Below are 24,473 nucleotides of genomic sequence, written 5' to 3'. Positions count from 1 at the left end.
ATAAAATATAAATGCTTTAAAGTAAAAACTGTAGTGAGATAGGTTTCTTTTTTAATTAAAAGGTTGTTTTGTTTTTGGTGTGTGTGCTCACACACAGAACGACACCATGAAGGCCAGAGAGTAACTTAGGGTGTCATTGTTCAGGAGCCATTCACTTTGTTTCTTTAGACAGGCCCCTCCCTAAACCTGCAACTCGCCAAGCAGAGAGTTAGGCTAGCTATTCAGAGAGCCGCAGGGATTCACCTGTTTCTGCCTTCCTATCACAGAAGTAGAAGCACATACCACCGCTGGTGGTTTTTTACATTGTGTCATGGTGACTGATATCAGGACACCCTGCTTACAAGATGAGCACCTTCCCAGTGCCCTACCAGTCGTCTTGTAATTTCTAAAAACATTTAAGCCTACAGTCCAACCATCTTCCTACTTGTTGTTCAAGGGAAACAAAACCCTATGTTTTTTCAAATTCTTGTGCACAAAGTTCACCCTGATGCTGTATTTGTTAATAGTCAACAGTGGGGGTGATGGAGGAACCTCAGTAGCCACCATTAGGTGAACATGCTGACAGACTGTAGCATTTCCAATGCAAAAAATGCCACCCAAGAATTGCTGAAGTTTGTGGCATCAAACATCATCGAGAGTGTGGCAAACTCATGCTGAACTGGAAAAAAAAATGAAAAACCTGTCTGTGCAAAACCAAATCAGCTTTCACTGTATTATTAAACACAAAATGCTGAGGATTACAATGAATCTCCAAGTGATGAGAGTAGAGCTGCATTTGGCGGTCTGGGGAAGAACATGAATGTTTCTGAGACAGAATTCCTCGCTGTGCCTGTGATGACGCTTGCACATGTGCAGACAGGGGCTGACAAAGAACCATGTTCATTTTACATATTCAATTGTATCTTTTACAATATTTAATAGGAAACTATGGGCTGGGAAAGGCAACACATAAAAAAATCATTAAAAATTTACTTATGTATTAAACTATTATTTATTTATTTATTTGTGAGGTGCACACCACGGTGTGCACGTGGAGGTCTAAGGACAACTTGCTGGAGTGTCGCTCCCCTCCTTCCACCATATAGGTACTGGGGACCACACTCAGGTTCCCAGGCTTGGTCGCAGGCTCCTTTATCTGCAAAGCTGTCATGCCGGCCACAAAGCAATGAATTTTTAAGGCCAAATAATTCAGTTATGTTCTAAATGCCAATTTTCTTTACCAAACCAGCAAATATATTTTACTATAAAGGTCTTTCAACAGTCTCTTACCCATGGAACACCAAGAAGTAGTGCTGTTCTTAATGGAATGTCACAGTCTTTCCAAAGCAGGATTAAGGACTGATAAGTTTTATTCCATCATGAAAACAAGCATTACACTTCACAGTAGGAAATGATTTTGTTGAGTGTGTATTTCATGATACATATTCAAGAGTAGAAATATTATTTAAATGAGTACTTTTTCTGCTTTGTAAATAGGGCTAAATTCATTTATTATTTTTGCTGTTGATATTTCCCAAAGTTTCTTTACCAAATAGTGAACAAAAAACAAACAAACAAATAAAACTCCACAACACTGGAAGTCAAAAACTGAGACTTTTCTCTGCACGAGTTTTCTAGTAATAAAGAAAATACTGTGCTTGCCCAACTGTAAGAGATTTACACCATGACTGAGCATGCACAGCACCCATTTTGGGGACCATTGCCCTAATATACAGAGCCCTCTGTATCTACACGTACCAGGTTAGACACTTTCAGAGCAGCTAGTAGGCGAAAAGAACATCCAGGACAGCTCCATGGCTCCTCCTCCTCCTTTTTTTTTTTTCTTTTTTTTTTTTTTTTTTTTGGTTTTTCGAGACAGGGTTTCTCTGTGGTTTTGGAGCCTGTCCTGGAACTAGCTCTTGTAGACCAGGCTAGTCTTGAACTCACAGAGATCCGCCTGCCTCTGCCTCCCGAGTGCTGGGATTAAAGGCGTGCGCCACCACCGCCCGGTATGGCTCCTACTTCTTTATTGAGAAGTATCTCAAGTCTAATTGGAAGTCTTCAACTCAGTAACAAGCCCTCAAAATGCCCGTGAGAAGATTACAAAGGTGGCAAATGAGGCATTCTTTTGACAGTTACATCTTCTAGAGCATGGGTAGTTTGAGCTCTATGAAAACATTGACCTGTTGCCTGCACAGGAAAGCTCAAAAAATAAAGAGGAAGTGTGGGTAATGATGAAAGGTGTTCAAAGCCCAGACTAAGGATGTGGAATGCATAGATCTGAATGTAAAGCCCATCTACCACAGAGCCTTTTGTTTGTTAAGTTTCAGCTGTTTGAGCCAAAGGATAACTGTAAGGTAATAGAGACAACTGGAGAAGGAAACCAACCAATCACTGAGCACTCTGACTCTGACCCCAAAGCCAGAAAAAAAAAAAAATAAAAAAAAGCCCTGACACTGAACCAGTGCCAAAAAAAATCATACCTCGTCAGAGCCAGTGGAAGAAATACGCCCTGGTCCCGAGATTAGAGTCAAGAGTCTAAGAAGGACCAGTGAAAGAAACGCAGTTTGACCATGAAATCAGAGCCATTTCTGCCCCTTACCAAGTAAACTAACCAATCCCTGAGCATAGAAAACCAAACAATCCCTCTTCTCCCTTGGAAAACTACTCCCCTATGAAGCCCTGTATAAGCCTCTCAGCCTGTTCACTTAGAGGCTATATCCTTTATCCCTCCTTGCAGAGACAGTCACTCTCCTTCCCAAATAAATCTCAAAAGAGTATTGGGTAACGGTCTTCACTGGCTGGCGCAGAGAACCTGGTTGGGATGACCCTTAGGGGACTGAGCTGGAAAACCTTGCTGAGACGCTCCCTGAGGGGGGCTGAGCGAGGTGGAGCAGAACAGAAGAACAGAAGAACCTTGCTGGGACACTCCCTAAGTGGGGGCTGAGCAGGAAAAGTAGTAACTTTTTTGCCATAGAAGCGGATAGCTCTGCTAGGACCTTCCCTTAAGGGGACAGAGCAGAACTCAACTGTAGCGGGCTTTCCAAAGCCATCAGCTAACAGAGTTATCACTCTAATTGAGCGAGCAGCCTGGGTACAGCATGTTATTATCTTCCTGGGTTGCATCAAAGGAACATGCACAGTGTGCAGGGCTCCCTATGTGGCCTTGCCCCTGACATACTCAGAGAATTAACCAATCTTAACAGGAATCAACTCCTTCTTACCCATTTTCTGCTCTGAGCCCAATGAAAGACTCTAGGCCAGCAGCTCAATGGCTCTTACTCTCTGGGGTCTCCACCTCCTCTCCAGAGTTCCCTCTACTTTCCTCATAAAAATAAACAAACAAACATTCACCATGTCTCACTTTCTCTGACTTCTCCTTAACAAAATTTGTTTTTATTTGGCTTACTTCCTTGTGTCTATGTCTTTAATAACACTGACAGACAGTGAACTCAAGAGTTAGTGACTTAGGTTGTCTTTTAGTGACTAATGAGTGTCTGGCACCAAGTTCCCCAGACTGTGCACACTTGGGTTGAGACATTCCAGTGCCCCCAAAGATCTGCATCACTCTTCCTCAGTCTACTCTTTATGGAATCAATTCATAGTACATGCAGTTACAGAGTGCTATCCCTGTGCATTCTAGCATCCAACATGCAATAAGTTGCGATTTACCTAGCGGTGGCACCTAGGTAACTTTCAGCCTATTGGACACTAATAAAGAATGTTTCTACAACTTAAATGCCCCTTGACCAAAGAATGAATAAAGAAAAATGTGGTACATTTATATAATGGAGTACTACAGAGCAGAAAAAATAACAAATATCTTGAATTTTGCAGGAAAATGGATGCATTTAGAAAACACTGTTTTGAGTGAGGTAACTCAGACACAGAAAGACAATTATCACATATACTCACTCATAGGTGGTTTTGAAACATAAAGCAAAGAAAACCAGCCTACAAACCACAATCCCAGTGAACTTAGACAACAATGCGGACACTAAGAGAGACTTACATAGATCTAATCTACATGGGAAGTGGAAAGTAGAAAAAGACAAGATCTCCTGAATAAATTGGGAGCATGGGGGCCTTGGGGGAGGGTTGAAGGGGGTAGGGGAAAGGCAGGGAGGGGAGCAGAGAAAATGCAGAGCTCAATAAAAATTAATAAAAAATTAATTTAAAAAGAATGTTTCTAAGAACTTCAGAGTAAATGTCCTTTGTTGACGACCCACATATTTCCATTGGGAATGAAATTAAATTTGTGGCTCTTATGGTATTTGTTTAGTTTTATTGTACTTAGTTTTCTAAAGTGTTGACTTGACTTCCCATCAATGTACAAAAGCGCCACAGCTCTACATCTCTTATAATCCACCAATTCTAGTGGCTATTTTTTATGTGCTTAAAAAATGGACGTTATACATGTATGCATCAAACAGAATATTACTGTAATCAAAACAGGAAGTTTCCTTAAAATTCCAGGGTCTGCCCAAAGTATTTTGCAAAGCAATACAATCTGGAACTGCAAATTTGATCCTCAAATATATCACTCTTGAACTAACTGGAACATTGAGACGCTGCTCCAGCTGTGCATGCCCGGCATCACAAAACTGGGGATGCTTGCTACAGACACAGAACTTACTTCTCCTGTGAGCCTGAGGGTAATCCAGGCCTGGGAGACACTCTGCATAAGGAGTCTTTGTGCAGTAACATGTGCAAAAGTGAATGCAAGCAGGAAGTAAGTATGATGAGGGTCTCTTTGGCAAGTCCAAACCCTGGAACTTTCTTGATAAAATCTTAGTGTCTGGTTAATCTGAGGGCCAAGGGCTTTGTTTTGGAATCCCCAGCAACACTACAACTATCACAGCAGACCACATCTGATATACAGTACTTATCCTCAAAGGAAACTAGGTTTTACTATTTATTGGGATACAGTAGTTTGAAGGGATAGTGCTACATAGGAGAGAATGAGAAGTGTCATGTTTTGAGAATGAAGCATCCCCAAGAGCCCATGTTCTGTTGTTCCACAGCTGGTAGGATCATTTTTGAAAGCTCAATTAGAGTGATAACTCTGTTAGCTGATGGCTTTGGAAAATGTTCATTATTAGGAACAGGCCTTTGAAGGTATAGACTAGCCTACAGTTCTAGCCTTGCTCTATGCTTCCTGGTTCTCTACTAAGTACACGGTCTCAGCCACATATATGACCACTGCCTTCCCCACCAGATGGAATCCATTCCTTTGCTCTCTGAGGCTGGTACTGTCAGGCACTGAACAAAAGTAACTAACTTAAGAAGCGATGTCATAAACCTTATTCCAAGTACAAATGAGACATCCTCTCTACCCCCTTCCTCTTCCCAGTGAGGCATCTTTATACCCCTTTCCTCCTCTCAGTGAAGCATCCTCTTTACCCACTTCCTCCTCTCAGTGAAGCATCCTTTCTGCCCACTTCCTCCCCCCAGTAAAGCATCCTTCTACCCACTTCCTCCTCCTAATGAAGCATCCTTCTACCCACTTCCTCCTCCTAATGAAGCATCCTTCTACCCTCTTCCTCCTCCTAATGAAGCATCCTTCTACCTACTTCCTCCTCCTAATGAAGCATCCTTCTACCCACTTCCTCCTCCTAATGAAGCATCCTTCTACCCACTTCCTCCTCCTAATGAAGCATCCTTCTACCCACTTCCTCCTCCTAATGAAGCATCCTTCTACCCCCTTCCTCCTCTATGACTCTGTTCTACTCTGCGGCGTGGAGGGTACGAAGGGGGCGACACAGCAGGAAAGTGATAAATCTGGTTTAAACTTTCTAGGTTTCTCCCACGCTTATGCACCTGATAAAGTTAGCAATTGGGTGGTAAAATTTTCTAATTATCTGTACACTGGAATTCAACATCTGTAAGAGAAGGGAATTAAAAGAAAAAAAAAACAACCTGCACCATTCTACATGTTTCTACATCTTGGTTGTTGAAAACCAGAAGTCCCCTTACTTACAGCTAACAGTAATTTGGAAAAATGTAGTAACAAGAAGTAACTGGAGGTAGCAGAGCACTATAATTTTAAAATACAGTTGAACTCTTCCAAAAAAAGAGAACATTGCTAAGGGCAATACACAAATGATTTTCTTTAAATGCAGCACTAAAACCACTTAAAAAAGCCAACTTTCCAATTTGGCCTTTCAGACAGCTTTCTAACATCAACATATTAAGTAGTCAAATGGCATTTATTCTGGAGATCAAAATGTTTCAAGTATCGTATTTCATATGAAAACCATTTTTATAAAAATAGATCTAATTCTGTATAACTAAAAGAAGCTTACCATGTTTGGTCAATTAAGCTATGGAAAGCCTATTTGAAACACTACCTGCCAATTGCTACACATGAAAGGTAATTAAGAAACATTGGTGCTATGAGAAGTCTCCCCAGGTTCTCTGTGGTTTGGTCTTTCAAATCATAAAACTGGTGAAAAACTTTGGTAAACACTAGAACTTTGGGAAACAGAACAGTAAGACTTTTATTTATAAGATAATTTGTAACTAAATGTTGGTGTCACCTATGCATTAAATCACCATAAACATCTCAAGCAACTAAACTGAAATAAAGAAATAACCCATCAATAATGTGTGGAGTGTGGGGAAATCCCTTGAGTCTCTGGTGCCCCAGTTCCTTCTCTAATGTGATGGCGCTGTGCAGGGTTGAGGAGGTCTAGAACACAGGTCTAGAGGAGAATTGTTGAGAACTGTAACCAGCACCATGCAAGCTCCCTAAGTCACTAAGAACCATTACTAATGTCCTTAAAGAAGCACTGTGTGCTAGAGGACTCACGGGGCACTGTCACACCATAGTGTTGCGTGTCACTCATCAACAGCTTCCGCTTCAGCTCATTCAGCCCAACTCCGACAGGACCTGAAAACAAAGCAGAGAAACTGAGAACAAGGTTCGAATCCTGTATTCCAAGTTAATCTGTACAAATGAAAAGAACTGGGTTCCTAGAGTTGTTTCAGAATAGTTTATACGCCTACCTGTTTTTCTAGACTACTGAAAACATACTCAAGAATAACTTAGTGGGAGGGTTGAAGGGGAGGAGAGAAGCTGGGAGGGGACCAGAGAAAAATGTAGTGATCAATAAAAATCAACAAAAGAGAATAACTTAGTGTATTACCTAGTAATCCATCTACAACAGCCTAAAATATGTTCATCTACAAATTGTACTGTATAGTCCTGAGTGATAGTTCCATTTTAAAATGTTTTCTGATTTTAATAAAAGAAAATCATTGGTCTTGACCTAATTTTGGACACAAATTTAATCAAGCATTTTAAGTGTACAATTATGCATTTTATATGTTCACAGAGCTCTGTCATGACATCTTACCCTACAGAATTTCAGACAGCCCTAAGCATCTGAAAGTTGCCACAGGCCTTACCCATTTAAACCAACTAAATGCACAGACACAGATGATGAGGAAGGCAAATGGCATGTAGGGTGAAGAAGAAAGATGGCAGATACACCTTGCATTTAATGAGAATGACTAGTCAATGAAGATATTATGGCTAAACAAAAAACACCCAAAGAGTGGTTGTGAACACCGGCCTGAAATCAAAAGTCATAAAGGTATCAGCCTCAGGGTTAGTATTCCTTCCCCATCTTAAACCTCATACAACTTGTGGTTAGGTCTGTGGATGAACTGTAGACAGAAGTAGACAGAATACTGGCTCGGAAGCCAGCCTGTCCTGAGCTAGGTCCTCATTTGCTCCTATCCAAACTTTTCCTCTGATACTGGAGAAGGTGACCCTACCCCAGCAAGGTCAAGTGTGCCCTCAGTCTACATCACAAAGCTCCCTTTCTTGAAAGAAAGGACAAGAACTCAGTACACACAGGTGCCCGCCTTTGCATTCCTTTATCTCCCCTTTCTCCTCATCTTTGGGGCAGAGAGATCCTAGGAAAAGAATAATGATGGGCTTGCAGGTACACAGAGCTGAGGCCAGCCCTGTGAGTGGAGGGGAGGGTGTGGGGACAGGTAAAGGGGCAGGACTGCGGACCGTACCTTCCACCCCCACCTTGTCCTACTACAGCTTCTACCTTTTCTACATGGCTGACAGGAGCCTGTTTCTCTGTAAACTTCCCTCTGTTCTCTAAGACTCAATTAAATTGCAATGACATGCTTGAGTGATGGTAACAGTTACTACAGCTTACTAGAACATATAGTTCCCCTCTCTAAATTAATATGCTCCCTTAGCAACAGCATAACAGAGAAAATAAGAATGTAATTTCTGATAATATGACTTGTGTTTCAGTACAAACACACTTGGTATGACCAGAAGGAAAACATGCAACAAAGTCAGACGTCTGCATCCACTTGGGAGGTCAGATTTAAGGGCTCAAGAACCATAGTGTACAAACAAGTACTGAAACAAGGCCGCTGGGTGCAGATAGAGAGGACACCAGAATTTGGATAAACATCACGACCAGGTTTACCTGAACATGAAGTGTTGTGGAACTGCTAGCGAGATGTTCTCCCTAAAGTTACATTAAAAGCTTGGATGGCCGTTGATGTGATTGGATTGGAAGGGCTGGCCTTGATCCCTAAAGTTACATTAAAAGCTTGGATGGCCGTTGATGTGATTGGATTGTAAGGGCTGGGCTTGATCAATGGCTGAAGGGTGGAGTCCAAGTCAGAAGGCATACCTTGACCTTGGAGACTTTTTCAGTTTCATTCTTTTTCTTGGTCACCATGAAGTGAGTGACCTGCCCCTCAATGCCCTTCCGAAACTCTGGTGCTTCTGCATGGCCCAGAGTCTCAAAGCAATGGCACCAGCTGGCCATGGATAGAACCACATAACCATGAACCTAAAGAAATCTTATTCTTTTTAAGTTGTTTGCTCAAATATTTTGCTATAGTGACAAAGGTGACTATCATAAAGAGAAAGAGGAAGGCAACCTTAACTAACAAGAGGACAACATGCCAAGTGTATCAAAGTGAAAAAATACAAATGACTAGGCTTGAGAACATTAACCTGAGTGATGGAAGTGCAGCCAATGCCACAGAAGGTTGGCTTCTAGCCCTATGCTAACTTTGGGTTATGTACCAAGTCCACAGGTTTCCTACACTTTCCCACTTCAAAGGACCTATGACACTAATTACACACGCTTGCTTACTCGCCTTGATCCTCTAACAGACTGTGAGGTCCGTGAATACAAAGACATCTCCTGCCTCACTCACTTACTATTTCTACAGCTGGCAAATTATATACACTTAGATATGTTTCGTATTATTGTGAAGATGGAAGTCACAAAACAATCCCACACCAGTTCAGATCTGAATAATAAAAGGTTATTTATTAAAGGGAAAAACTTACAGATCACTGTCCTAGATAACAGTCCTCTGTGCAAACAGGAACAGAGTCTAGAAGCTGAAAGAGGGAGCCGGAAGCAAGAAAGAGAGGGGAAATGCTTTGCAACTGCTTTTATAGTATAAGAGACCACACCCAAGTGGGCTGGTATCTTAAAGGCTATTGCCTGAAGGAGCAGAATGTGCTCCCACAGCATTACTGAAACAAGAGCCCTGGGTCTCACATGTGCTAGGCTGGTGTGCTACCAGTGTCTCACATCCTCAGGGCCTGGACCATTTGGTTAAATGTCATGCAATGTGCGTCTCATGGAGGTAAAGCGCGAGTGAACTACAGGCATGCGGGCTGAGGGCGCCTGGATGTAGTGGTCAGGTAATACATTCAGGACATATACTGAATGTGACTCTTAATCTTCAGCAAGAGCAGAAGGTGATGAGTGTTGTTATGTGCAGTGAGTTTTAGGAAGGAATTCTAGTTCTCTGCTTTCTGCAAAGGCTCACAATACACTAAGGAAGAAAGGACTGAGATTCCCATGTGAATGTCCACATGGTAAAACCTGACACTAGGAAGAGAGCTCTCTATGGGGAGTGGCAAGCAGAGAGACACTTACTGATAGTGCTACTGAAACCACACGAAGGCTATGTATTCCATAAAGCACAAACATATGAAGAATATATTCTTGAAAGAAGAAAAAGGAAAAGAGTGCTTCAATGGAATACCACTGTGTGTAGCACCAATTTATAGATAAGTAACTGATTACATATGCCCCCAAAGTATACCAAATAGTACAGCATAAAGGGCCCTGATCCAGGAAAGAATATGGTGGGAAATTGGTTCTTTTCATATGTCTCAGTCCTTAGCTCTTCCTAGAAAGACTCTTTGAAGAGAAGTTGAACGCTCCTTATTTCACACACTACCCAAATCACAAGCAAATAAACTAAAAACAATCCCCCCCACCAGCCTCTAAAACCAATGATTTATTTTAACTCAGGAGCAAAAACTAGTTGTCTTACTCAGTAGGGCATCCTATGCCAATCCCAGGATGTCACTCTTAAGTTCTGGCCACACTTACTTTCAGTCCCATAGGACAACTATGGACCTCACCCTCACAAACCAATTTCAGCTACCCAGTTATAAAGCCACACTCACTCCCACCAGGAAGGACCAGAAAAAAGGATTTGATCTGAATTTCATGAGTTTTATATTATTCTAGATCATAATCTGCAAACATAGACACAGTCTCATAAAAAGTCCAAAGGACAGAATTTCAAATCACCCTTATTATGAAACTGCTTATCGGACGCACACAGGCAACTTCCCTGTGGGGCTGCTGCTCATTTTGCACCCATTCTGGGAAATAAAACCTCTTATTGACTATTAAAAAAAAATCAGAAACAAAACCACACATTTACACCTGTGTCCTAATACCCCCGATCCCAGCAGGCACAATCACATCACTTTTACTTGGCTTCTTTATATTTAGAATGCAGAAGTATGAGCAAGTTAACTCATACATGTGCCTCTGCTGAGAGAATTCACTGTGCCCTTCAATATATGAACCTTTACCACACTTGGTGAAACACATTCAATGGTTTATATTCAATAGTTCTTGTTAATGATAAAATGGATCAAAGTTTATGCTGAAAATCTTCAGCTCATATGGCTTTGGTTTGATGGGGACTCTAGTAAGAGAGGTTTTCATGTGGCAGGCATCTGTTATGCAGGCCATTAAGAACTTTCAACACATCTCTGAAAGTGTCATCTTCATTTTACAGATGAGAAAGCCAAGACAATGAGAAGTCATGTCTGTTTTGAAAGGGTGCACTGGAATGTGGCTCCCAGGTTATTCCAAAGCTCCTGTGACTGACAAGTCTACATTTCCCCACACTGCCTACACTCTCTCCAAAACAATGTAGATGAAACATGAAGTCAGGCTCTGTGCCGTCTATGGTGATGGTGTCCAATGCCCTGAACTTATTTACTCTTTCCCAGTGACCACACTTTCAGTGGTGATTGTCTATGCTTGTGGCTAAGAAAACTGGTATCAATATAATCTGCTGATCTCTTAACACACATTCTGAAGATACTCTGTCTGACACACTCTAGGAAGGCTGAAATAACCTGAAGTGTGTACCAAACCTGGACAGCTTAGACGCATCTGTTATGATAGTTTTCATTTAGATTCTGGAAACTCAAACACAATGATGCACAAGCGAAAGTCCCAGAGCTCACTGAATTAATTTTAGTTTGGAATAGAGATGGCACACTAAGGTTGATGCGCTTTCTCATCTAAAAATAAAGAGTGCTCATGGTCAAGCCAGGAATGCCATCTGCAGCCGATTCCTAATAGAAACAGTCTCTCCTGGAGGGAGGTTCACAGAATTTGGGATATCTGTCCTGAAACTGAGAAGCCCTCAGGAAGCCAAGAAATCTGTCCAATTCACAGCCCCTCATTGGGATCTCATGAGCAGCACATTAATTGCCATGGGGAGGAGAATCTTGGGCGGAGCTGCCTGAGATGTGTAGGGAGCTCTGGGGATGTAGTTTTCTTAAGTCATCCTCCATGCTGGGGTGGGCCTACTGACCCAGAGTCACCCATGCCCTTGTAAGCAACCCCAACAAATCCATTGATTTCCTGTGATAACTTGTAGGGTGTTTCTTTGGTGTGTTGTCAGTGTCCTACTTGGGGTGAATAGATGTTTGGCCCTGTCATTTCAGGAATACTTACAGAACAAATATAAATTAATGATATGCTTCATTGTACAAACATTTCATAGGGCTTAGGATAGAAATCAGTAGTGGAATACTAACCTAGTATGCTCAATACTACAAATTTAATCCCCATATAATAAACCAACAGGCCCGAGAGATGGCTCAGCAGTTAAGAACACTGGATGTTCTTTCAGAGTACCTGGGTTTGAGTCTCAGCACCCACATAGTAGCTCATAACCATCTGTAGCTCTAGGACCCTCTTCCAGCCTCTGAGGGCACTGCATACAGGTAGTGCACAGACAGATATGCAGACAAAACACTCATACACATAAAAATAAATCTATCTAGCCAAAATTTAAAATATGCATTTTGTAAAAACTTACAAAATCAGAGAAGAAAAAATGTACCATGTACATCAGATCATGAGAAATTTTTTGAAAAACAATAATTAAATAAAATATCAGCTTAGGTATTCTACCTTAATGAAAATAGGCAAAAATGTGATTTTCTTTTAAAAATCTAATTTAAAATACCTAAGTAAAAAATCTAATTTGGCTAATTTTAGCCAAAGAAATACAGCCATATGCAGTATCAATAAAATGATAGAGAAACTCCTTCCCTACTTTTATTTGTTTGCTTGCCTTACAAGACAGGGTCTTGTTGTGTAGCCCAGGCTGGATTTGATATTAACCTAGGGCCCCTGAAGCTAAGACTATTGAAGATGCATGTATTAGAATGTCCCATGAATGTGACACCCCTTCTCTAACGCCCCTCATTACTGCTTACATCATGCCTCACCACCCTTGGTTAAGGTTTTCAACTTTTTATTTCACAAACATATTTAAGAACTTTTCATTTTTGGTTCATTTTGTTTTGAGGCTATCACTGTGTAACCTGAACTGGACTCAAACTTGTGTGATGGAGGAAGGTCATTGGTTAAATAATAAAGAAACTGCCTAGGCCCATTTATAGGCCAGCCCTTAGGTGGGTGGAGTAAACAGACAGAAGGCTGGGAGAAAGAAGCCGAGTGAGGAGTCGCCATGATTCTCCCACTCCAGACAGACGCAGGTTAAGATCTTTCCTGGTAAGCCAGCTCGTGGTACTACACAGAATATTAGAAATGGGTTAGATCAATATGTAAGAGCTAGCCAATAAGAGGCTGGAACTAATGGGCCAGGCAGTGATTAAAAGAATACAGTTTCTGTGTAATTATTTCGGGGCATAAGCTAGCCATGCGGTCGGCTGGGTGCCGGGGACGCAGCCCTGCCGCTCATATTACAACACTTGTGATCTGGTTGCTTCTGCTTCCAGAGTTCTGGGCACACAGGCATGTGGCATCACACCTGGTCCATATGCTTATCACCTGTAATAGATGCTAATTTTTTTATCAGAATGTTACCATAGTGTACATTCAAAATTAACTCATGATTGACATGGTTTTTACTCTTCAACAGGGGTCTCAAGAAAGATCTATATTGTGAGTCAAAAACAGACACATCCAACAAAAAATGCTAAAGAAATAGCAAAAGTATCAAGTATCATGATGCTAGAGCCTTAAATGGAGCTGTGAAAATAGAGTAAGTTCTGCAAAAGTGCATCGGTAGTATGTTCTCATAGGGGTACCTAACTGTAAGGCTACACTTTCATCTCTCATTGGACAATGGAGTTCCAACTATCTACTTATTTATGTGGCAGTGCTATTTCAGGATGAATATTTATGATAAGGATGATGAACTCTTACGGTGAAAATAGTTTTACTGAAATCAGTGAAGTGAAATATGGTATACATACATATATTTACAGTCTAAGGAAGAATACAAGATGACTTTTATTTTTGCTGTAGAACATTAGTATAGTGTTTCTTGTGTGTGTGTGTCGGAGAGAGAGAGAGAGAGAGAGAGAGAAAGAGAGAGAACCCAGAGGTTGATACCAATCCTTTCCACTTTATTTTCCGAGTAAGGGTTTCTCACTGAACCCGGAACTTCTGATTTTGCTAGTCAGCTGCCCCACAGATCCCCTGTCTCTGCCTCAAGTACTAGGTTGTAGGAGGGCCACCAAGTCCACTCAGATTTTAGTAGGTCCTGGGGATCCAAACTTCAGTTCTAAAGCTTAGCAAGTGCTTTTTCCATTGAGCAACCCCTAGCCCTTTTGTATAGTGTTTCTTAAGGCTGATGAATATCAAATTCAATTTAAATATAGGCAGTACCTTACACATGAAAGACTTATATTAATAATCTATTAGCAAATCAAGTAAACATGGAACAATAAATGAACAGGGATGGACAAACTATACATGTAATCACTGCAGTAACACGTTAGTGACAAAATCCTTTTTGTTTATCCATACTTCTTTTTTAATATTTGGATTTATGCCCAATATTAAGTGGAATGTTGGAAGGACATGTGTGGCTCTGACCAAGTGCTATTTATGTTTTCTCCTGCTCTTTGTACATCTTGGCACAAGTCAGAAACAGTCTATTACACAGAGAGTTACTGACATGGATATGACTTCTATTATGTTTTCAACCCCAGAGTACTTACACTGCTTCACATAAGAAATTCTTCCGCATTTCCCTACAGACATTTTTATCGTACTTGGCCAGACTTGTTACTCTTTATTATCCAGAGGAAAATACCAGAATTATTGGAGTCTGCCATAGGGACCCAATCTGCACTGTTACCTGAAAAAAAAAATGCTCATTCCTTTGATTTACTGCAAGATAAATTCAACCAACCCCCTAGGTATCTCTCACATCAGACACACGCTATAAAGTGTCTACTTATCATATTGTAGCAATGCTCTTTTATTGCTCTAGGCATAAAACAAAAACAGTCATGCTATTACATTTGATCAGTGTCCACGGGGTGATCATGTTAGTGGGTGGCTGGAGTTCTGTGTTTGAGAATGACAAATCAAACTCTACAAAAGTTGAGCTACATTTACGATAAATCAAGTCAGAGCTCATTTTCTCTGTCACTTTCATGAAAGAAGAGTGTTCTTAATGAGGCAGCAGTCCATAAAACAAATGCCAAAACAGTAGAGGAAAACGGAGGAGAAGAAGAGAAAGTGTGCTGACAGACGTTGGTTAGAGCAGATGTGCGGACACACTTGTTCTTGTCCCCCTTCCATGGCAGCTGCGAGAAGAAAACAATCTAACTGAAAGGTCCAAATCCAACCACAGCCATTCCCTTAGCAAAGCAGAGGGCACAGGTAATGGTGACTTCCTTCCCTCCTAACCCTTCTGAAGGTGACCTTTCATTGGGGATAACATGATCTCAGTCAAAGTCCATTCTGTTCTAGTCCCAACCTCAAAATTTCCCTTAAGCAGCACTGCATGTCACCTCCCTGTGTAGCACTCACCTCCTCCAGTGGTGACACAAATGGCCATATCCATTGGCATCAGCATTTTGTTACCATGAATAGATTTTTGGTTCATCTTCGCCCATTGGAATATAGACAGCTTGAGGACAAAGGCTCCTGTTGTAACCTAGAGACGCTGATACTCAGATGGTGCCTGCTTACTAAAAACCAGTTCAATGAAAAGAACTGTATCTTATGCCAGAAAGGAATCCCAATATTTAAGATAGACTATAGGCATAAAAAGCCAACTATTCTAATAAAGAACATATTTGTCTCCTCTGCATAGGATCATAATTTTAAGTCCACCACACACTCATAAATTTGATTGTGACTTTTAGTTTTAGAGTAGCAATATGCACTCCTCCAGAGCAGACCCTACAAGGTTTCAACCACAGTTCAACAAAAGCAGCGGGAATTCTAGCATTCACAGTCAGTTCTGAGTGCTCCTTCTAATCTGCTTTATAGAGCTGTGCCACACTGCCATTGTTCTGTGGGAAATGATGACAGTCTTACAGATGTCCGTTTAGTCAAAGCACCTTTCGATAACAGTCTTCGTGCAGCATGTATGATTCAGCCAAAAGGAGGACCAAATAGTACTTACTGCTCACACTGTAAATGTGAAATATACAGCGATTTATTACTGTTTTCCTACCTATGCTGAATGACCAGACAGAAGAAGTCACAAATTGTCTGAATAGCCACAAGATGAATTTTTGCCCTCGTTTTGGCTTAAGCCACAAAAAGGAGTTTTGAGGCTTTTTAGCACCACAGCTTTTCTCCTCCCACAAGCCTACAAGCATCATTTGATCTTATCGCTTTACTTTTGAAAAAGATCAGGTTTTACTAAAGATGAAATATGATACCTAGTATAAGACAATGTGCTAAATGATCCAGCGTTTGGTCTTACACTTTTTAAGAAATATTTTTAAACATAGAAATGAATCTAACAGAACCATCACTGAGGTATAAAGAACTAAAATGTGACTCAGGAATAATATGTTTGCCCAAAGAAGTGAAAATCAAGTATTTCTGATCAAGTCTCATAGGTCTCAGATGCTGTGGTTTTGAATGACACCTTTCAAATAAACTTGGTTTATTCTGATGTCTTCAACACAGGGTCTAAGATTACTTACTGCATCATAACACTAGTGAGATAAACTACTCTGTCTCTCCCAGTGATGCTTTCCTAACACTCTCTAGGCTTAGGCCACGACTCTCCATGACTTGACAGCATGGGTTAGAGTAAAAGAAGCTGCAATCCTCTCACTGCATCCTGCCACACATGTCAAAGAAGTCACAGACATATGTCATCAGCATGCAATCATGAACAGAGACAGTTAACTCAGAACAATGTAGAATTTCCAAAGCATTTATCAATTACCCAAGTGCTTCTTCTTTCAGATGGTCAGCTGCTAAATAATCTACCTTAACAACAATCCAAATGCTGAGGCTCAAAATCAGCAGACAAGAACATTTCATGCTTATTTTAAATATATTTCAGATAATACATAAGAATAGCTTCTCACTCAGACCATAGTAGTAGTTGTCAGGAACAGGTCTTAGTCTTTGCTAGATTAGCAAAGCTCTTAACATCCCTGCGTCTCAGATGAGGAAACTGAGGCATTCTTGTTAGGAGTGCTCCCAGAGGCTCCTTTCCTCTCCTTTATCCTCTCTGTTGCTGAGATGAGCATTTCCATGCTACCAAATGCTCCTGCCATGGTGCCCTGTCTCTCACAGGCTGAAAGCCATACAATCACTTGAAATTAATTTATATTTCCAATGTAGCATATAGCAGAAAGTCATTTTATGTAGGGTTTTGGGATGCCTTGCTAGGACTATAATTTGTTACCTGGGGGAAGCTATGAGGTTTCCCACTGTGGCCCTGTCTAGACTGGGAACCAAAATGACCCTTTTATCTCTACTAGGTAACTATCTCAAATGTTTGGCCTCGTTGACATGACATCCTCCTGTTGGTTCACCCTCTCCAAAGGGAAGTTCAAGATGGCATACTCTGTTACGGAGTACTGTGTAATAGATGTACAAGTCTCACGTGTACAAGTTCCCCGTGCTTCCTATCCCTCTGAAGGAGAAGAGGGGTTGGCTATTTCTTTTCCACAATCATCAACCATCTTCAAGATCTCTACACCTTGACTTTCTTCATTCTTCTCTGGCTTACCACACAGATTAATGACATGCTCAACTATCTACTCTCCCTCAGTCCTGCAGAGAGGGCTTCACGGTTAGTGCTTAGAGGAGAACAAAAATGGCAAAGTGTCTTCTTTTCCCAAGGGAAACACCAAAGCTACAACATGATAACTTCAAGATACCATAAGGCTCACCTGGAAGGAAGGAAAACCAGAAATGGCACTGCCATACTGCTCTTCCCATTTTATCACAGCACATCGCCTCAAGGGCTGAGGAAGAGAGCTGATGGGAATGGAGGCACATAGCTAAGATACATACTAGAACAGAGGAGAGACAGCAGGGACAGTGGGGCCAGAAGACGAGGGCTAAGGGGTCTCAAGGAGCCTCCTTTCAGCACTGAAGGATTTAGCCATGACCTCTGGGTGCTGCGTGGACTGGAATCGGGACTGTTACGTGTATTTCTGAACAAAGCAAATAATTTCAGTATCTGCCAGGTTACTGATCAACTCTAGTGCCATTTGGTGTGAGAAAATCATATCCCTTCCTCCAAATCACGCACCACCAGCCTCAGTTAAGAACTCACAAAGGATCTCACCTTGCTAAGATTCCTCACTCTTCCACTTATGCTCATTCCCCAAACTGTTGTCCTCAGTTTACAATGTAAGAATTAACAAGAGACACTGTGCTAAAAGTTTTACAAAACTGTTGGCTTCAGTCCTGGAAGCTGATGTAGCTCTGACCACATTTAAAGAAAAACCAAGTAAGAGAGGCGGATGGACAAACATACGGTCATGGGGGGTTACGACGGTGAAGGATGGACAATCATACGGTCATGGGGGGTTATGACGGTAAAGGATAGACAAACATATGGTCATGGGGGGTTACGACGGTGAAGGATGGACAAACATATGGTCATGGGGGGTTATGACAGTGAAGGATGGACAAACATACGGTCAAGGGAGGTTATGACAGTGAAGGATGGACAAACATACGGTCAAGGGAGGTTATGACGGTGAAGGATAGACAAACATACAGTCATGGGGGGTTATGACGGTGAAGGATGGACAAACATACGGTCATGGGGGTTATGACGGTGAAGGATGGACAGACATAAGGTCATGGGGAGTTATGACGGTGAAGGATGGACAAAAATACGGTCATGGGGGTTATGACAGTGAAGGATGGACAGACATACGGTCATGGGGGTTACGACGGTGAAGGATGGACAGACATAAGGTCATGGGGGTTATGACGGTGAAGGATGGACAAAAATATGGTCATGGGGGATTATGATGGTGAAGGATGGACAGACATACGGTCATGGGGGTTACGACGGTGAAGGATGGACAGACATAAGGTCATGGCGGTTATGATGGTGAAGGATGGACAAACATCAGGTCATGGGGGGTTATGACAGTGAAGGTTGGGCAGACACTGGCTAGAAGGTTAATGCAAGTCAAACTAACCATGGTATAAATGATCTGCCTGAACCTCACATTTTACAGTATTGGGGACTGAACCCAATGCTCCCCCATAGACTTGTAAATGGTTTGAAACCTCCTGGAACTCTGCTACTATAACTTACTTATGATGGAGCTACTGCTATAGGAAGCTTACACCATGGTTACTGCCTCGAAATGAATAGAAAAGAATATCATTAACAAATATTCAAATTTTCATTAACAAACATTCAAACATTCATTGACAAATATATAAATATCCAGTGCTCTTGACGCATCTTGTGCTACAGTGCATTTGCTAATCCGTCTCCAACACAGGCTCCATAAGTACACCCATGCACTCTTGAGGTATGTTTCCAAGTGCCATCACATACTGAAACAAGGCCAAACACTTTGCTTCAGAGACTAAGGCAGGGTGTTCAAGACGTAGGGAATTTTAGCTTGAAAGCTTCAACTACAATAAGATTCAAATTTAAGTTCTTAGTGTTTTCCTCACTTGCTCAAAATTACAAACAAAACAGACACTTACCAACCAGGACTACAAGCCTGTATTTCTCATGAGCCTGACGCCGGTATGGTGTTACTTCCTCATATGTGGGCACGTCCGCTGTGTCGTACTGGTCACTCTTTCTGCACTCATACATAGACTTGTTAGTTTTCTTATCTTTTCTGCTAAGACGGAAACTTCTTCTAAAACCAGCTACAAATAAAAAAAATAGACACATACGCTGAGAAACTGTTTAGTGTATTTCAAACTAAAAATTAAAATTCCCCCAAGTCAATTATAAAAAGCCTTCTATATCAGTTCCACAATATAAAATAAAATTCAAGTATCCTGTATAGGTGCAAAAATATATTTGCTTTAAAAAGAATATTGAGGTTTGGTGAGACAGTGCCTGCTGAGGCAAGTTCCTGCTCTAGACCTGCAGAGTAGAATAAGAGAACTGACTTGCTCAACTGTCCTCTGACCTCTACAGGCAGGTTATGGCATGCACACATCCACACATATCCACACATACATGAAATAAAAAATATAATAAAAATTTAAAATAAAAAGTAATAAAGTAGATTAGTAGAATACTTAATTTTTCTACAAGCTAAAAAAATGAAACAATAACACATGTATGAATAATTATTTCCTTGGGTTTGAGAAAGTAAAAGGAAGAAGAAAGGCATTACTAAAGTAACAACAGTTAGGGCTGGGAGTGGAGCTCAGTTGGTTCAGTATTTGCCTGGCATGAAGGATGCCCTGGGTGGGATGCCTAGCACAGCACTGCCCCAAAATGGGATCTGTGCTACATATGCAAAATTCCAGCAGTTGGGAGGTAGAGGCAGGAGAGCCAAAAGTTCAGGGTCATCCTCGGCTACATAGTGAGTTTGAGGCCAGCCTGGCTTACATGAAACCATCTCAAAAAATGAAAAGTATAACAATCAAAGAGTATATATGGAGTTAACTGAGATACCTTATGGAGTCAGTTTAATAAAAGGAAAATCAGCAAATACTGTTGCAATGTACAGTGAACTTATATTTTAACAAGAAAATTTTAAATCAGCAAAGAATAAATGGATTAATAAAAATCACTCAGTGACTCTCTAAAACGAACTCTGGAGTTGAGGCAATCCTAGGTTATTTGGGAGGAAAGGTTATTTACAAAGGACTTCATACAAGAAGTCTCACCATAGCTCCCTCAGAGATAAAGAGAAGTGGATGGGACCATTCCTGAAATCCACTGGCATCTCACAGAAAGAGTGAAATGCAAGGGAGGCAGAGGCCAGCATGCTGCCCTGGTCCCAGTAGGGGAAAATCTTAAAGTCAAACAGGAGAGAATGCAGCAATTTGTGAAGGGTTCGAGGGAAAAGCTGTATGTGTATGCTCCTCTCTTCACAGGACACTGAGGAAATGCCAAAAACCTGGTCATCCAAGGGTCCATTCCCCAGCCCCACCTTCCAAACATCATGTCCCAGGGAAATCGCATGCTGACCAGTGGTCTCAGAACAGTCTCTGCCTAAGTTGGCAGAGTCTGCTTATCTGTGCTCTCAACTCTGTCACCAGTGACAAGATTTGTGATTGGTTATTCTGACAGGATGACATGAGATGCTGGTGTTTCAGAGTTCCAACTGTAGGTCCCACAATCGCAATCCCTTCACAATTCTTTCTGGTAATGGAAGTCATCACTCCAGATTTTGAGTACAAGGATCATACAATGGCTGAAACTGGAGAAAATTCCAATGAGAAAACTGTAGCTAAACCCTGACTTCTGAGAAACCACTTAGCTAGTCGGGGCTTTACAACTCATGGGTGCTCTTATACTCCCACTATAAACAGGAAGGTGAGAGCGGGGAGGGGAAGTAGGGGAGGAGGCAATCAGATTTCTCAAGCAAGACTATGAAAAAGATAAGGATGTGCTCCATGGGGTGGGTGGCGGTACCTGCTCTGCAGGGTTTCACATAGAACAGGTATTTAAGAATTCGCTAGATTTACTTTTAAAAGACAGCTGCAGCAACTACAAACCCACTCACGCCATGGTTCATGTTTGTAAATTTCAACCAAGGAAGCAGGATGTGAGGAGACTTTACACCAGACCTGAAGTTGGACAGGTCTCTGTACAGCACAGGACTTTGAGCTAGTGGGACAGCAGAGGGCACAGGCTGGTGACTGCTACCCTGGAATTCATCCCCACCTCAGCTTTTCACAAGCCATGTCCTAGAACAACCTTGCCCAAAAAACTCCATTTACAAAACACAGGGAGAAAATTGGTCATGTGGCTACAGAGTTCTTCCAGAGAACAGGTATCCAGAGTTCTAGAGAGGAGATCCACAAAGGCTGGGGGTGGAAAGTGAGGGACACAGACTTGAAATGCCTCCCTGCCATACAAGCCATGAATCCTTGCAGTTCTAGTATTCTCTGTAAGGCTCCTTTTCTGTAGTTAAAAACATGGATAACAGCAGCATCTTCCTCCCAGGGTAGTAGAGGAGAGGCTACTCAGTCTTGGCCCACAGCAAAGACTCTAGCAGATCCATGCTGTATTGTGTCTCCCACTATCTGACTGAGCCTCTAGGGCAAGCATGTGGATTCCCATAGCATAGACTCTCTCAAAAAGGAGAACACTACATCTGGAGGCTCATTAATCAATTTTAAATGGGCTCTTGTAAAATGGGAAAAATAGTAAAATGAAAGCCAGATTTAAATATGTGAATTGGGGCTAGGGTGTCACTGTGTAGTACAGCATGCGGCTTTCATGAGGCCTTGGGTTCCCTGTCTCCAGTGCTACAATTTATAAACAAACAATTATTTTAAATGCCGTATTGACTACCCATTTAAAAGGAGCGCAATAGAAAGGCTTAGTATGCAGTAACTGTTTTTTTTAAACATTCTTTTCTAGGAATTCATGTAATTTTTGTTGTCAAACTTAATTTTTAAGACCATCCTTCCCTCCAGTCTTGGAATTTTTTTACTTACTTCTCCACATCATAAAGGTATATGTATTATTTGCACACTTTATGTATATATACTCATATACATATACATTCCCACATATATTTTTGTTAACATATGCATGCAAAGAAAACAGGAAGAAAAATTCTCAGCTCTGAACCAAGAGTTAACAAGATATAAAACCTAACTTTGTTATTGTATCTTTTTTCAAGAAAAACCCAAAACCAAACCAACACACACCCAAACACTGAAACCAACACACACACACACACACACACACACACACACACACTCACACTAGAATCTGTCCTTCCACAGCTTGTGATTTCCCACCTCCAGCTGTAAATGAGCGCCTGCCTGTCAGTGCCCCATGGCTGAGTTTCCGAGACTTATATCGAGGAAAGGGGGTTGTTTAAGAACTTCCTGACTTTGGACTTTTCTTGGTTTCCTTATTAAAATGAGCCTATATGTCATGATGGTAAACTGAAAGGAAGCAGGGGGTCTTCTCAGATGATCATTGGTAACACGGTATCTGGTAAGCTGGCCTTAGACATCAGTACTCAGTCGGGCGGCTTCGGGAACAGAGGGACAGGAACTCTATCAAGGAATTCAGGGTAAGGGAACAGTTGCACATGAAATGTATTTCCCTTATAGTTCCTATTTTCATAATTTATAACAGGCTCAACATTTTTATGGACAGGTTTGTTTCCAGAGAAGTTTATTCACAGCTGCTAGAGATCTGTGTCTTGGAAAGGAAGACGGGTTTTATTAACACAGAAAAGTGGCATCAGAGGAGGATGCAGCTGTGAGACAAAGCTTATCTAACACTTCACAGTCGTGACAGTCCCCAGCCACCTGCCAACTTACCATCTAACCCTACAGCTCTACTTAAAGACATTCACTATGTAAGGGGAGACTATGAAGAGAGTTGCTTGGTATCTGAAACAGCTACGCCACAGCCCTGGTCCAGTTGTATGCATCACCAGTGATTTCATGAGGCTACGCTGCTGGAAGCGAGACTCTTCTTGCCCAGGACTCTTCCACAAGACCTGTTGCTTATTTAACCATCCTCCCACAACAGCTTCTCGTGGCTCTCTAGATCCTTCACTGTGGCCAGGGGAATGCCACACATCACTGTTATTACAGATGGTAGTGGATTGAACATGTTCACATCATTTTGCGTCTCTCATTTCTTATGTTACTGCTCGGTTAGTGCTCACTGATAATTTTTGAGTCAGCCCTTCATTACCATACACACAGGTAAATGTCAGCAAGACAATGAGCCCTCTGCCCAAAATGATCACCCTTAACACTGAACTGATTTTAAAGAAATCCTAAAGTGTGCTGGAATCTGAACCTTTGCTTTTGATTTCTCCCACTGTCTTAAGGGCTCTGCTCTTCTGACTTCCAATAAATATTCTCCTAGATTTTTCTGAACTTTAAGAAATGGGATACATGGCTTTATACTTCATTTTTTTTTTTAAATCCCATCTGGAAACACTGAGAGGTAATCATGACATCAAGCCTGTGAAGTGTGGCTGTTAACTTTCTATTTTCCTAAATAATTAACTAATGGTTCTAAAAAAATTCTGAAGAAGGACCCCTATACAACTTCATGTTGAGACACAAATGCAGAGGCTTTACACTGTTTCTGTCATGACGGGGGAGGGGGGTATTCGCGATCTGAGATGAGCTCATCCTCTGGTTAGTGTTAGTGGTGGCAGCAGGTGGGTTTCCTGCGAACTCACCAGGTGACAGGCACTACTCACAGCACTGGAACTGGGTTAATTCATTCAGTTTCCTCAGCAACCCTGGGAGGGGAGTTGAGTGTGAGTACCCTTCCCCTTCACCGTAATAAAGAGTGATGGGCAAAGTCTGCATTAAGTATTCCACAATGAAATGATCACAAATAAAGTGAGAAATGCCCACCTTGCTTTCAGATGTGGGACAGGAAAAAGGACAAGCCAACTACTAAAGAAAGGCATCAGTTAACCTATGGGTTAAAAGGGTTTTCCTAGTGGGCTTTTTCTTTTTCTTTTCAAATTT

At 41.5% G+C, this 24,473-nt stretch overlaps 1 protein-coding gene across 1 annotated transcript in view; it reads right to left on the bottom strand.

Moving 5' to 3' along the window:
• Positions 1 to 24,473, bottom strand: part of Mpp7 (MAGUK p55 scaffold protein 7) — a 218,691-nt gene that overhangs the window by 10,048 nt on the left and 184,170 nt on the right. Inside the window, exons 12-13 of the mRNA XM_057787889.1 lie at positions 19,521 to 19,691; positions 6,791 to 6,871 (exon numbers count right to left, since the gene is read on the bottom strand). Coding sequence (XP_057643872.1) covers positions 6,791 to 6,871; positions 19,521 to 19,691 — 252 coding nt within the window. The remainder of the gene's footprint in view (positions 1 to 6,790; positions 6,872 to 19,520; positions 19,692 to 24,473) is intronic.

Source organism: Chionomys nivalis, chromosome 13 (assembly GCF_950005125.1).
Source record: "Chionomys nivalis chromosome 13, mChiNiv1.1, whole genome shotgun sequence".
In the NCBI taxonomy this organism is placed as follows: domain Eukaryota; kingdom Metazoa; phylum Chordata; class Mammalia; order Rodentia; family Cricetidae; genus Chionomys; species Chionomys nivalis.
The sequence above is the reverse complement of the archived record's forward strand: the minus strand, read 5'-3'. Positions and strand labels throughout refer to the sequence as shown.